The following is a 14,399-nucleotide window of genomic DNA, read 5'->3' as shown; positions in this document are numbered from 1 at the left end:
AATGAGAGGGGAGAAAGTGCACTGAGACTGACTGCTGTTAGTCTGCCAGATGACCCAAGACATGTTCATGACAGTGCTAAATTACTTAATGGACAACAAAATATGATACATCTGTAATAGAAAGGATGCTACACTGGAATTTTGTTTTAACAAATCTTGGCTGATCAACAAGAACAGGCACATACTATACATTTGTCAGTGATTGGGAGTTTTCCAGTTTTTATTGTTTGATAGTTAAAGTTGTTCAGGAAGCATTGGTCAGAGGGCCCAATACAGCCACTGCTTCAATCTCAACCAGTCCACCCTACAGAGAGAGAGAGAGAGAGAGACGGAGAAAGAGCATACAGCTCAGTTAAATCCACTACAGAGTCAATGGAAAGCACAAGTCTGTTATATGCTTACCCTGGGAAGAGCAGCAACCTGGTAGGCAGCTCTGGCTGGGTAGTTAGTGCTGAAGACTAAAGAGATAGCAGCACATTGAATGGAATTAGGTTACCAACACACATACTGATATTAAATGAAACAGACACATGGCTGAGCTTTGGCCAGGTTTGACAACAAGTAACCAGAAAAACCTTAAATGAAAAATCTTGACAATAGTGTAACTCGTATTGAAGTTATAATCAGACACATGTTAATCTGAAAGGACCATTGTGCTACTTTGTGCCACTGACTGATATGAAATAAAACCTTACTTGGACTGTCGCAGTAAGAAAAGCACAGGTGTAACTAATAACACTAATTAGGGGCTCTGTTGCATTGTCCCAGTGGGCACAAGCTCTCGTTACTGTTATAAGGTACACCTGAGCTTTTCCTGTGAGACACTCACAATGTCTCTTAAAGGCCGCATTTAGTTTATAAAAACTTGTGTTTGTTGTTCTGAACCTCGAGTGTCAGGTAGGTGTTCATTAAGAAAAACCCTCTTGAATACAAGGAATTGTGTAAATACTGAGTCTTTGGGAAAACATTTAGATTACAAAGTTTCACTGAGTCACATACTGGATTCCATCATTTCCTGCTCATGACAAAACAGCAAAGTACATTTCTCTACAAACACAGTACACTGCCTTTATTATAGCTATACTTTATAATTGGGGGGGAGGGCTTTCTCTTGGAGGGCCAAAACTGACAGTTAATGGTTGGCACAGGCCAGCTCATAGCTAATTCTGGTGCAGCTAATGATAAGATAAGATAATTCCTTTATTTATCCCCCTAAGGAGAAATTTCATTTTGACACAGCAGCAATAGGCAAAGCAGGCAAAGCAAGCGGCAAAAAACAGAAAACAAAGAATATCACAGTAAAAAATCTCTTCTTTTTTTAAATTAATCTTTTTTCCCCCCTAGAAACATCTGCCAGGTCCAATCGGACCCCATGGCAGAAACTTTAACATGGTTAAAGAAAATAGCAACCCCTACAGAAACTCAAACTTCATCAACAGAAAATCCAATATGACTGCATTATTGGACACACAACACACACGAGATCTCTGGGAAATGTAGTGCAATAAGTACTTAAAGGCCCTGCATAGATTTGATACCTGCACAGGTGTTTTCACTTATTTTGCCTGATTAGACCTCTTCACAAGACTGAGGGCAGGCTTGAGTCGGAGAACTCGGAACCTTTTCATCCTTATTGGTTCATGAAGTTTGGTGACATCACAGACGTCAGTATAGCTCCACCCAACTTCAACCTGTTAGGGCGCGCCAAGCTCCTCAATAGCGTGTAATAAATGGAAACGCCTGGAGTACGAAACGTTTCATACCTTGTTGTGTTACTTATTTTATCCATATTATCATGTGGATCAGATCTTGTTATGGCCAGCACCTTCTCTACACATAGAAGGAAGGCTGTACTTTTTTCTCTTTATAATTAATTACTTCCTTCGTGGCTCGTTCTTGTTGACTCAAGAAGTGCATGGCCAATGAATGGGTTGGATGGTGCCTCTCTGTTCCCCTACTTTTGCTTCGCTTTTTTCTCACCCTGTGCATTTGTTATTCCTTTTTTGTTGCTTTCTTGGTGCCTTTGTGGCTTAATCACAAGAGGCTGGACCCCCACTCAAATGCAAGCACTGACATAGACAATATTGGTTGCTTCGGTGATGAAAGTCTTACTCTCTCCATATAGAATACTTCTGCGATCCCATGAGGGCTTTGTAATTAGAGTTAAAGGATTTCTTGGCTGCCCTTGGAGCATCAGATGTAGCACTTTGTTTGACATTTGGTTTAAGGCTTAAATCCACTGGCAGTGGCAGCTCAGGTTTCACCCTTCTTAGTGACTCAGCAAACGTCAACAGTCCCTGTACAAGTGTGATCAGCTGTCAGCTGTGTTTCATACTTCTGAGTGTAATTGCTCTGGATCCTTCTCGGCATATTTACAATATGAGGAGGCAGATTGAAGGATAACAATTATCTCTAAGATGTGCCCAGACAAATACAGTGGTTAAGATTTGATGATGATGATTGATTTTATGTAAAAGGTATTTACAGAGAAATAATAAAGAGTGTATAACCATAGATAAGCACTTAGAACAAGTAACCAATTAATCATGTGAACTCTGGGTGAGAGTGAGAACAGTATGTACAAAGGCAAAGTTTAGCAGCTTCAAGCAAACCCAGTGAAACACCACCTATTCAGTCAGTATATACGCCTGGTTAACGCAGGTTCCCTGTGTTGTGGTGACACCTGCTGGCAAAAGTGATGAACTTTTGGTTACAAGGCCTGTAGCAAGTTCCCCCCCATAGCTCAGCAGTAAATTGCAAATATAAAATCCTATTGATAAGTGAATGAATGATACTCACACTGCTTGTAAACATCATTGACACTAGTAAAGTCATTCATGTCGGCTAAGAGCACTGTGGTTTTGACAACTGCAGGAAACAAGGAAAAAAATGTATGTTTATGTCTGCGATGAAAAACTGTTCAACTCAAAATGCAATAAGCCAGTAAAGTTTTTCTCACCGTTCTCATAACCACACCCGGCAGCTTTAAGGATTTCACCCATATTCACAAGAGCCTGTGGGAAAAGAACTTTCAAATGTAGGTGCTCTGTAATTCAGTGTTTTATTTTGGTTTGCTCATTTGTGAGACAAGCTGATGGAAAATTTGATTAAAATGAGATGAGAGATCCTAAAGCAAGCATCAAATTAATCTACTTAATGCAGTGCTCCTGGTTTATGAATGAATTAATGATAGGTGGGTGTTTTTATAGTGGGTCACCTGTCTGGTTTGAGCCTGAACACCCCCTTCCACCAACTGTCCACTGGCAGGATCCATCCCCAGCTGTCCTGAGATGTACATGGTCCGATCTACCACTACTGCTTGGCTGGGACACAAACAAACGGGAACAAAGAGTCATCTACATTGAATTAAAGGCAGGGTTAGAGGAAAGAGAGTGAAGCCTTCTTGTCCTGTCTAGTGTTTTTCACTGCTACAGTAGGAGAGCAGATGCAGAAATAGTTAATCGTTAATAGTTAATTTCCAATGTTGAAAAATACAAAATACAACCATTTGAATGCAAAGTCATAGGCTACTAAACTTGGTAAAGAGAGAGCTGCGTTAAAACAATAAAACTCCAACTATGAACACAGTTTGCAGTTGATCCTATTAGTTTAGCCTTTCAATAGTTTACAAAGTTCAAAGTGCAATCCTAAATTCTTGTACCTTGCTCCTGCGCACAGTTAGAGGGACTACTGCTCTACCTCCAGCCACTCCTACTGGACAACACTGTGCACTCAACACAACTGTATAGCCTAATTACATGGAGAAAATAGAAATAACTCTCTTACTATCTTACCAACACTCTCAACATGTGGTGTATAACTGTTATTCTGCGTCAGCTGTAAACCAGCTGTGACTTTCAGCCCTCGGATCGGCCGTCAGAGCTCTCACCTGTACGGGCCGATAGCAGCGGGAGCTTTAGTTGTACTGATGATCCTCCTGATCAATGCAGACATTCTACCGGGAATATGGAATCAAACCGAGTGAATGAAACAAGTGCTGCAACAGAGCTGCGAGACAGGAGGAGGAAACACTGCAAGCGTACTGGATGACGTAACGAGCGCTGATTTACTGTAAAGGACGTTTTAGACGCGCAATACATATTTAAAATATGTATATTTTAAATGTTTCTGTACGCGTACGGGTATACATACATACTGTATGATCAAATGAAGACTACTCGTGAAAAACAACACAACATTTCAAAGAGAATGAAGGTTGGTTGGTAGTGTAATGTTTCGTTGCGCCGATTACATAATCCGCATCGACACCTACAATCCCCTATGACACACTACATATCCGCGAATACAACACACCTGATCATGCCAGCTGCGAGGACAACTCACATGGTAGCTAACTAACTGTGAAGAGAGGACGCTACATTGTGAACAAAGTTTGTGACATACAGACATACTGGGGAATCAAGAGGTGGACGTATGCTGTGTAACAATTCTCTACTTAATTATTACATATGTTGTATTTGTGTTTTGTTTATTAAACCAACACCCCAACTTTACGTGGGGTAACGTAAGTTAGCTGGCTAACGTTAGCAATATTGGCAAGTCATGTAACGTTAGGTTAACTTTAGGTTGACGTTAGGTGGGATGTAGTGTCAGCTTTCCCTTTAGCAACCAGCACGACGGACAGCCGGCGTCTGAAACGTGCCTTCTTGTTTCCTGCAGAAAATGTCTGCAGCTAAAGTAAAGATGCGGGGCAAGAAGATGAGGAACCAGCCCGTCAGTGTGCAGTATCCATCCGGCAGCAGCCAGAACGGAGGAGACACCTCGGTTACCGGTACTATTCCTTCTTTATTCATCTCTTTTTATGGTCAGATGTGTCTCTGCATTTGTTCTTGCGATACTGTGTGTCCCCGTCCCTCCAAAGCCATGACCTCGTCTCCTCTTGCTGCTGCTGCATGGTCAGCTCATTTCAGTCTGCATCATTGATTCCTGTCTGCATGTCTCTGATTTAATCAACATTAACGAATACATCGTTAGACATATACAGCACACAGTCTCTGTCAACTCTACTGTCTTCAGTTAATCCAAACCTCCTTGTAAATAGAATGACAGTTCATCTAAAAGCAATAATATTGTCATTCAGGGTTGAATTAACTCATTAAGAGATCAAATGAGTTGTGGGTTCCTATGCTGTAATAGTGCTCCACCCCAGGTTTACTAAGTTGCAGTGTGTTCCTTCACTTCCTATGAAATAATCCAATCAAACACAGATTTGTGTAGGAATGTGCAAAAACTGTGAAAGCACATTACCAACATATTAAAGGTTTTGCCACATGGCTACTCTCAGGCAGAATCACATAAATACATTAATACCTACCATTTCTGTTTTTATTGTGCTTTTTTACCAAACAAAAATGTTAATAATCAGGTCACTGGCATAGAAACAATTGCCCTTGAAAGTCCGTAGCTCCAGGGCAGCACAGTGTTTTGCCTGGCTGGAAACTCAGCCTAAGACACGTTCTCAGTTTTACCTGTGATGGCCCTGAAATGACTAAATAATGATCTTCCCACAGGTGGAGGGCGTGATGATGGTCCATCCGATGTACGTCCATCTACAGAAAGGCCAAAGAACCCTCACCAGCGGGCTGGATGGGTCCGTGGACACCAGAAAGATGGTGGAGGGTATGCTAAGGAGATGCCCAAGCTAATCACTGGTAAAGATATTGTCCTACTTCTACAAACTCACACTGTACTCTAAATGAAAAAATGATCAGATTTTATTTTAGGTCCATTGTTTTCATGTGGTGCAGATTTTCTGTTTTGTGTGCCGTCCTGCAAAAAGTGGAAGAAATTGGTTATGAACTTAAATTGGACTGTCAGTCAGATTAAAGACATCTAAAATTCAATGCCTCCTCTCCTCTCCCTCGCTCCCATCCCTATTCAGCTGGAGCTTTTGCCAGGGCCAGGTCGGCAGAGGTCAGGGCTATGCTGAAAGCCGTCACTGTGACAACAGGAAGCTCCCATGTGTGCGGAGCCCTGCCCAAACACATGAGGAGACGGGCTATGAGCCACAACACCAAGCGTCTCCCTCGCAGGCTGAGAGATGTGGCCAACCGAATGGTAAAGTTAAAAATGTTTCCTTTATGCATGTTAATGTCCCTTGGAGTCCTACATCAAATAGCAGGTTTAACACCTCTGAGTACCTCTGACATGTTTGGTGACATTTCTGTTTCATTCTTCCTCCAGCGGGAGAAGAGCCTCCAGGCCGGCTCAAAGAAGAAGAAGGAACAGGCAAAGAGCAAGAGCCGCAAGGCCCGCCGCCGGCACGGAAATCTATTGCTGGAATTTAACCGCCGGCAGAGGAAGAACATGTGGCTGGAGACACACATTTGGCACGCCAAGCGCTTCCACATGGTTAAAAAGTGGGGCTACTGCCTGGGGGACAGACCGACATACAAATGCTACCGGCCTTGCTACAGGGCAATGAGCGGCCACTGCCTGCTGCAGGTAACCGTCACAGAATTGACTGTGTTGGGTGTGTGTTTTTGTCACAAAAATAGAATTGATTGATTAAAGGGATTTCAGTACCAGTAAAATAAGTGAGACTTTTTTGCTTTTGTCATCTCAGGACCTTTCTTACTACTGCTGCATAGAGCTACAGGGAGAGGAAGACAAGCTGCTGGCTTCTCTGTCACAGCTGACCAGCAAGGAAGCCGGTGAGAATACACCGTACCGCAACCACAAATACACACATTTTGTCTTCATTCACTAAGTGCTCAAACATACTGATCATTTGGACCTGTGGTCACCATGCGTCCTTTCTCTCTAAGTTTTGAGTGGTAATTTGTGTACTGTTGGAGACACACAGTCTAATGAAAGATAAGTAGATCGGCACTCCTTTCCGAAAAGTTTCAATAATAACTTAAAAGTTTGAATAATTACAGTAATAGGTGTGTGGTGTGTGTTTCCAGGTCCTACATTTGCTGCAGCACTGAGTCTATCAGGGCGAAGACAGGGCAGTGTGATGGTGTACAAAGCAGGACAGTACCCCTCACAGCCCCTGGGCCCTGTCACCTTCCTCTGGAGACCCCGTACACAGGGCTCAACCCACAGGCAGCTGTGGATTTGGGCTCATCCCATTATTAAAAAAGTATGATGGAGTTTAAGGATGTAATGGGTTATTGCAAAGGTCTATACATCAAAATCATACCATGTAATTTTATATAGACAAAAATGTAAAATAGTTTTGTGGTCAAAGTAGACATGGTAGTGAATGGAGAGGCGGCGAGACTGTTAACTCCAGTAACTGTGTGCTCTTTGCAGGACCTTCTTCCTGAGTTACGAACTGTGTGCCAGTGTTGCGAGGCTGTAGTTCCTTCAGTCGTTCCAGTGGTGACACCTGCTGAGGTTGTTCCTACCCTAGAACCAGAACCAGGGCCAAAGCCTGAAAAAAACCCTGAGACCAAGCAGATAACTGGAACTAAGAGAAAGCGAAGCTGTAGGGTTTCCAGTGGACCTCCAGCCAAGAAGATCCTGGGTGATGGAACCAGATCTCCCACCACCCCAGTTACCTGGAAGTCAAGCTCAACTGGAATAGTTATAAAGTTAGTGTGGTTTTAAATTTCATTGGGATGCAAATTGTGTTAAATTTGGTTTGGATGAATAACTTTCAGTCTGAATTGTGGTGGGAATTAAATTATTTAATTTGAAATTTCCTTGTGGATCTGTTGCAGTGACCTCACAATGGAGATTGTGCGCTACCGCCTGATTGGACCACAATCCCATTCTGTTCTGGCGGAAACATTGGAGGCTGCCACAGACTGTGATGTAGGAATTATGGTGTTGGTAACAATAAAATCAGATCTCTCAAAATTAATTTTCATTTCACTCTGAATAACTGTCTCATTTGGGTTTCCTTTTGCTTTAAGGAAATGAATAAATCCCAGCCCTCTTCCCTCTGGTGGCCTGAACACTGCAAAGACGAGAGCAAGATGAATCTGCATCAACAACAAGCTGATGTCTATCACATACTGAAAGGTCTATTGTTTAGTTTATTCTTAATGGTAATCAAAATATAATAGTTTTTTTCTTACCTAGTACTTACGTTTTGCAATCTGGGTGTGTGTGCACATGTTTATCTAACCATGACTGTGTAATTCATACAGGCATCTATTCGACTGGAGAGCTCCCCCCAGGCACAGTGCTGGGACTGACTGTAGATGACCCCAGGCTTACTTTACCAACAAAGAAGGTTAAAGCTTTGCCCTGTGTAAAGCAGGCACAAGGTAAAATCTGACCTACCAGACAGACAGTGGAGGAGTGTGTGACGTCAGTTTACAGATAAACACGGTTAAAAATGAAAATCATAGATTATTTCCCCACTTGAATCATTCAGTAATTATCACATCATATTCTGTTTCCAGCAGAAACCCGACCACTAAATAAGTCATATCTATAGTGTAGCACACAATCAGTCTGTTTCTGGTCCTGAGGTTGTTTCCGAGAGTACACATCTGGTTCTGTGCTCCGGGGGGCCTCTGCCTGGCCATGCAGATGTTCCAGGTTCGAATCCTGGCAGGACCCTGTACTCCACACACCCTCAGTGACAGACAACAGCTGATTCACTGGCTATGGAGAGGTACTGAGAAGATGAGGGGTTGGTTTAAACCAGGGTCTTCATGTTTATACTTTTTTTTTTTTTCCCCTCTTACTTTGCTCAGTTCCAATGAACATTTAGTCAACCCCATCGCTGTAGAGCTTTTCGCAGTTTGCATATTTCTATTTACAATAACCAGTCGTAACAAAATCCAGTTAAACAAATGCAAGGAAAATTACTTTTTAGTGATAATACCATATTTATGTTATGCATTATTTCAATGCTTACACACGTCCTCATTTCCTTTGCTGGTTCTTTGCTCACATGATATCAGGGGTGTGGGGTAGAGGAACAGAATTTCATTGCAAAATCAACCATAAACAAACCAAAAACATGCCATATTTTTCTTGCTTTGCTTTAGTTTCTACCCAGAGCATGATCAATAGTAGCAGCTGTGATAATAAGGCCCGGCTTTGAAGTAACCAGGATAGTTCTTCAAGTCTGTGACATGTAATCACAGCATGATGAAAACCTCTTAGAAGCTGGGGCCAAAGCTGTCGTGTCCTCACTGTGTTTCTCAGTATTGGAGAGAGAACAGCAGGAGGTCTCACTAGTTTCATGGGAGATAGTCACAGATGATTTTTAACAGAGCTGTTCACTGGCTGACATCCATTTGGGCTGAACTGTGCAACTGATTTTACCCAAACTGCGAAGGGTTTTGCAGCCACATTAGCCAATAGTGTTTGTAATTGTCTCTTAGTGTTTATGTTAATTCTCCTCATGGGCAGAGTTTCAGAACCTGCCTTGTTATTGGTATGGTTAATGGTAAACAGGTCGTTTTCCAGTCTAACAGGCAGAAGGATGATTTGTAGGATAAACAATGCAATGTATCCACCAGACACAATTACAACAAATAAATAAAGAATTATTCACTGTATAGTATATTATTATCTACTTTATATATATGTTTACCTAGTATACGGTATATAATATAACTAATATATACTTTATATATATATTACTATTTATTTAATATATTATTATTAACATATAATTGAATAATTCTTTATTTTATCTCCTTTTGGAGAACAGGCACACTCCTTTCAGTAAACTTAAAAATACAGCTTTTATATTGTAATGCACTGTAACAAAGCAGCATTTTAAACCACATTTAGGTGCATCATATGTTAATAATAAATTGTAAATGAGGGACTTTTACAGCATGTTCCTGTTTCCACCCCATGTGTTTCATTAATGGGCAATCAATCCACTGCTCATTTAGATGTCAGGTTTTAAATCAGACAAGAGCGCTTCGTATGTCTCTGTTGACACTAGTAATGCCGGTCATACAGGAGCATGCCGTGTGTGTGTGTGCTGTGGCTTTGTTTCAGAGGTGGACGAGGAGAAAAGGAAGGAGCTGATGTTGCGAGGAGTACCTGAACACTGCTGTCAGAGTTACCTGTGGGAGCAGTCTGTCCGGGACAATGTCACTGATAACAAGATATCAGAGCAGGTAGTTTATCAATTTCTTACTACCAGAAATGTCATACAGCAATCACAATTATTATGTATTATATTATAGATATGCTTAAAAAGTTAGCTGCCTTATTTACTATCTTAAAGCTTTCTTTCACATCTTTTGCTAACATCTCTATTTCTGAAAGTATAGCTAAGTTTAGATGTTGCTATTACCTCTAGCATTTTCTGCTTATTGCCTGCAGGAGTTGAACCGGATGAGAAGTGAGGTGCTGGTGCCGGGCTCACGGCTGAGCCCCACTCCCCTGCAGGGCCGAGTCCCCATCCTACTGGTTCACCAGCCTGGCAAGCAGGTGGGACATGAGATGAGCTCCTGGGGTGCTGGATGGGACCTGCTGCTTCCTAAAGGATGGGGCATGGCCTTCTGGGTCCCACTGGTAGGTAGCACGGACAGTGTTTTTATTTAACAGAATTTTAAATTATGTCTTCATTTCTGGCAGGAGGTAGCAGTTTTGTTTTCCCACTAGGCTGCATGTATACAGTGTATAATACAGTGGATGTCCATATGGAAAGCTCTGAAATATGTTTTCATTATTTGGTTGCCTCGTCCATGTTTTGGGGCATGTTTTGTAAAAATGTTAAATGTACCTTGAAATTTTGAAGGCAGACTGGAAGCCCTCAGATTGGCTTTATATACCAAGTTCCCTGAAACCCAGTATTTACTCTTTTCCGACCTTGTTTCTCCCTCTGCCAGGTGTACAGAGGAGTCCGCATCGGAGGGCTGAACATGAGTCTGAAACACTCTCAGAATAAAGGAGCCCCCCACTTCCCCCATGACTACCCAGACTGCCCTGCAGGCGTCCACTTTCAGGAGGAGCAGGAGACAGAGCTCCTGGACAAGTTCAAAAGGTCAGCTGTAGACCGAGCCAGAAAGGAACCAAAAATAGTAATGCTCTGTGTGATTATTATCAGAAACATGGTAAGGGCTGTTTTCAGTGGGGACATCTTGTGCTGCCAAAGTTTTTGTGTATCTTGTAATATTATTTTGGCATCTATTAGTATGTCAGCCTGCTGATAGAAAACAGAATCTTAAGGACTTGCCCAAAATGTAGAAGGTCCATTTTACTGATGGATGTGTTAAAACAATATATTTTAATCAGCCGTTGGCAAACATGGAATTACCCTTTAAACTGTGAGAAAATGTTTTTAGTTAAAAACATAACGATACTGATGCTACGGTGGAACTAAAGAAACCTTGTAGTGGTCTGTTACCGTATAATTGTACGATCATCTGCTCAGGAAAAGATAATATTCGCTAGCCTGCAGCCTAAGTAAGTGGTGAGAATGTCAGTGGATTAGAGGTTTAGATAGAGGGAAGCACTCCAAAGCTCTGACCCCAGTTAATTTCCATTACGCAGATCTTTCCATGCACCATGCAGATGAGATGGTAATAAGGCTGCACGCTGCTCTTCCTCTACTATCCGTGGCTAAGCAGTCATGATTTGTTACATAAATTGGCAGGGTTGCCCCAACAGTTTGACAAGGGTTTGACCTCCTGACCTCTTCTGTAGGCGTCCGCCCGCCAAAAGGACCAATTACATCAAACATGGCTGTCTGGCACCGTTCCGTTGCCCATGGCAACAGCTGGCCGAGGAGTGGGAGCTTATCTTGAGGGAAGGAGGAGAGGAGAGGAAAGGAGACGGCCAGACTAGGACTGCAACAGAGGCTGACACAGAGATGGATGAGGAGGTGACATCACATAGAGATATCACTGTAACGAAGCCTCCGAGCCGCATCACTGTACTGAGGTTAATGTTTGTCTTTACCTCTTTCATATTCATGTTTGTGATTTTTACTGAAGATTCTCTTTTTTTATCCTCTCCCTTGTCTAATTGTGAAAATAAACTCATATCAGTGTTGACTTAAAACACACACCCACTGGAAGTTTCCGCCAAGCTCCCTTCAGACGTTGAACATCCTGCACATCTAAATCACACCCCTAACAATATTAATGCCGTTGACTTTTAAAGGTCCCTTGAGGAGGAATGTGCACTGTTTTTTGGGGCTTTGGGCTCCAATCATCACTTTCTACTTGGCTATTTTTTATTAAGAGACCCCAGCGCAGCTTTTGACAGGCTTGATGCATCGTGCTTCTCCAGTCTACCTCCCTTTCATCATAATGTCCCTGATGAGAATACCCAAAGTACATCCAGCCTTAAATTGCTGCAATACATCACAGAGATTAGTAGAGGGGAAGAGTTGCATCTATCCTCATAAAACCATCACACAAGCTCTGAGTAATGACTGACTTTATGAGCAAAAAATTGGATTGATTTTCACTGTCCATTGGCTGCCTTTTTGTTTTCAGCATTAGGAATTAAAAAAATGTTCTGCAACCAAATTGTATGTCTCTCAGGATGCTTAAAGGGGCCAATGAAAATGTAACTTTTCCTTTGATTATTAATCGCCTGATATAAGTAGATATTATAAAGTGGATATTGGTTTTGTTTTATGCTTCCTAGGAACACAAAGTCACTGAGGCTGCTTTCTGGTTGGTGCAGACCCACGACATCTAAAGGTCAAAGGCATTGTCGTGTTAGGGAGCTGCCGCCTCTCGACCGCTCAGCCGCCACATCGTTCCTTACAGCACACGGGATGAGTCTGGTGTGGGTCCGTCTGTCACTGCTGTCCAAGGGCAAACCAGAGCTCCATGCCATGGTGTGTGTGCCAACTGCGGAGGACCTGCAGCTGCTGAAGAAAGGGCCCGGCAGCAGCGGCCCACAGGAGCCCCCGCACAGAGACCACTTTAAAAGCAGAATCAAACGCAGGAAGAAGGGCCCCAAGAAAGCTGCTACATCCTCTTTGTCTAGTAAGACCGAAGGCAAAGAGTCAAACCCTCCCTCTGCCTCTGAACCAAACCCCACAACATCCAAAGACCCCAAATCCTCTCCCCAGTCTTCCTTGGACCGTATCTTCGGGCTGTGGCCAGATCCTCTGCCAAGTGTTACCTCTCACTGCTCCCGGGTGACTCTAGGCTGGGTCACTCAGGGCGACTTCTCCCTGTCTGCAGGCTGTGGGGACGCTCTGGGGTTTGTCAGTGTCGCCGGTCTCCTTAACACCCTCATCAAGCAGCCGATGGAGCACAGAGGAATGCTGCTGCTGCGCAACCCCGCCTCCCTGCATTACCGCTTTGCTAAAATCAACATTGAGGTCTGATTAAAACATCTGAGCTTGGCCTCCAAAAACCACTGAATTCTTGGTTAATGGAGAAAGATCAACACGATTTCTGTCCTGCAGAGGCCTGAAATTATGTCAATAAGTCACAAGATGCTTCCTTCACTAAGTGATTTCTGTGCCTTGATAGTTGCTTTCTTGGACTGTGCCATCATCTACTCTACAGTGTTGGTTAAAGACTTAAAGACGGCATGCATAAGGCATGACTACAAGCTACCTTGTGGTGCTGTTGAAAAGATCATTTTTAGTTGTGTATATTTTACTCTGGCAAGTGACACCCTCATTATTTCAGTTGGAAAAGGTTGGTTGTTTTCGTATTTGTTTCCAGCGCCTTTGTCAGAGGGGTGCTTCAGTTAAATACTGTAACTGAATGAAAGCCTTTTATCCAAAATGGAATTAATCTGGGGCCTATTTTACATTCTTCTGTATCCATGCTGATGAGTATTTATGTTGGCCTTCTGTTATTTAAAAAAAGTCAAATAAATAGGTTTGAATTTGAGAAAAGTGTCAGCTTCTGTTTAAAAATGCCACTGCATTGAAAAGGTTTTGTTTGAACATAAACTAATAAATACCCATACGGCACTAGACAGAATATGCCATGTGTGGGCAATTAGTCACCTTCTCTTGTGCAAAATCATACAAGTAATAGTTTAACTTCCAACAATGCAATATGCATTATGGCCTGGCTCTTTATAAGTAAATGCATTGAACAACTGATCCTTACTGATACATGCATTCTTTTTATAGTTACACTGGCATAAACACTGGTTTCCCACACATCCCATAATGTGTAGGTGGCAGATAAGAGTTTTGTTGCTTGGCAACACTAAAGTTTGGTAGCAGTTGAGTATGTAGTCTGCGGTTTATTTGAGGTAAAGATGTGCGGGCAGGCTGTGCATTAGTGCTTTTTTTTAGACGAGTTATATTACAACTCCATGGAAACGGGTTTCGGAGTGACGCACGCGCAAATTTTTCACACAAATAAAAACCTGCCATACAAATGTGAGCAACTTTCACTGATCAGCCACGAGGGAAGGTTTATATAACTGCCACTGAACTCATTCAAATTCAGTGAATTCACTTCAACCCAGACTAACACCACACAAAATTGCCTGGTCATCTTTGAGCTTCCCCC

At 42.4% G+C, this 14,399-nt stretch overlaps 2 protein-coding genes across 6 annotated transcripts; one reads left to right on the top strand and one right to left on the bottom strand.

Moving 5' to 3' along the window:
* Positions 1 to 191: 191 nt before the first annotated feature.
* On the bottom strand, positions 192 to 4,042 carry LOC118335855 (2-iminobutanoate/2-iminopropanoate deaminase-like). Its single transcript, XM_035672332.1, has 6 exons — positions 3,890 to 4,042; positions 3,218 to 3,323; positions 2,960 to 3,014; positions 2,800 to 2,868; positions 403 to 458; positions 192 to 304 (listed from the first exon to the last, which is right to left on the bottom strand). The coding sequence occupies exons 1-6, from the start codon at positions 3,952 to 3,954 to the stop codon at positions 245 to 247; spliced, it is 411 nt and encodes a 136-aa protein (XP_035528225.1). The 5' UTR covers positions 3,955 to 4,042; the 3' UTR covers positions 192 to 244.
* A 267-nt stretch (positions 4,043 to 4,309) lies between these two features.
* On the top strand, positions 4,310 to 13,768 carry pop1 (POP1 homolog, ribonuclease P/MRP subunit). 5 transcript variants are annotated; one of them, XM_035672329.1, is made up of 16 exons: positions 4,310 to 4,441; positions 4,681 to 4,792; positions 5,532 to 5,672; positions 5,903 to 6,078; positions 6,205 to 6,465; positions 6,587 to 6,674; positions 6,930 to 7,108; positions 7,282 to 7,562; positions 7,692 to 7,785; positions 7,887 to 7,995; positions 8,124 to 8,243; positions 9,946 to 10,067; positions 10,276 to 10,467; positions 10,785 to 10,939; positions 11,602 to 11,838; positions 12,553 to 13,768. In XM_035672329.1, exons 2-16 carry the CDS (start codon positions 4,684 to 4,686, stop codon positions 13,244 to 13,246), a joined length of 2,958 nt encoding a protein of 985 aa, XP_035528222.1. In that variant the 5' UTR covers positions 4,310 to 4,441; positions 4,681 to 4,683; the 3' UTR covers positions 13,247 to 13,768. The 5 variants fall into 5 exon arrangements, with proteins under 5 accessions (XP_035528222.1, XP_035528224.1, XP_035528221.1 ...); XM_035672331.1 differs by having other exon boundaries at positions 4,323 to 4,391; XM_035672328.1 differs by having other exon boundaries at positions 4,323 to 4,426.
* The last annotated feature ends 631 nt before the right edge of the window (positions 13,769 to 14,399 follow it).

This window comes from Morone saxatilis, unplaced genomic scaffold, assembly GCF_004916995.1.
Source record: "Morone saxatilis isolate NCDOM2014 unplaced genomic scaffold, NCSU_SB_2.0 Contig24, whole genome shotgun sequence".
Classification (NCBI taxonomy): domain Eukaryota; kingdom Metazoa; phylum Chordata; class Actinopteri; family Moronidae; genus Morone; species Morone saxatilis.
This window is presented reverse-complemented; position numbering and strand designations above follow the sequence as displayed.

Excerpts from the sequence above, each read along its gene's own strand:
- LOC118335855 (XM_035672332.1), bottom strand. The coding sequence starts at position 3,954 with ATGTCTGCATTGATCAGGAGGATCATCAGTACAACTAAAGCTCCCGCT. Across the intron at positions 3,015-3,217 it reads TTCAGGCTCAAACCAGACAG|GCTCTTGTGAATATGGGTGA; the intron begins GTGACCCACTAT and ends CTTTTCCCACAG. Across the intron at positions 305-402 it reads AGGTTGCTGCTCTTCCCAGG|GGTGGACTGGTTGAGATTGA; the intron begins GTAAGCATATAA and ends CTCTCTCTGTAG.
- pop1 (XM_035672327.1), top strand. Across the intron at positions 6,079-6,204 it reads GAGATGTGGCCAACCGAATG|CGGGAGAAGAGCCTCCAGGC; the intron begins GTAAAGTTAAAA and ends TTCTTCCTCCAG. Across the intron at positions 10,940-11,601 it reads CTCCTGGACAAGTTCAAAAG|GCGTCCGCCCGCCAAAAGGA; the intron begins GTCAGCTGTAGA and ends CCTCTTCTGTAG.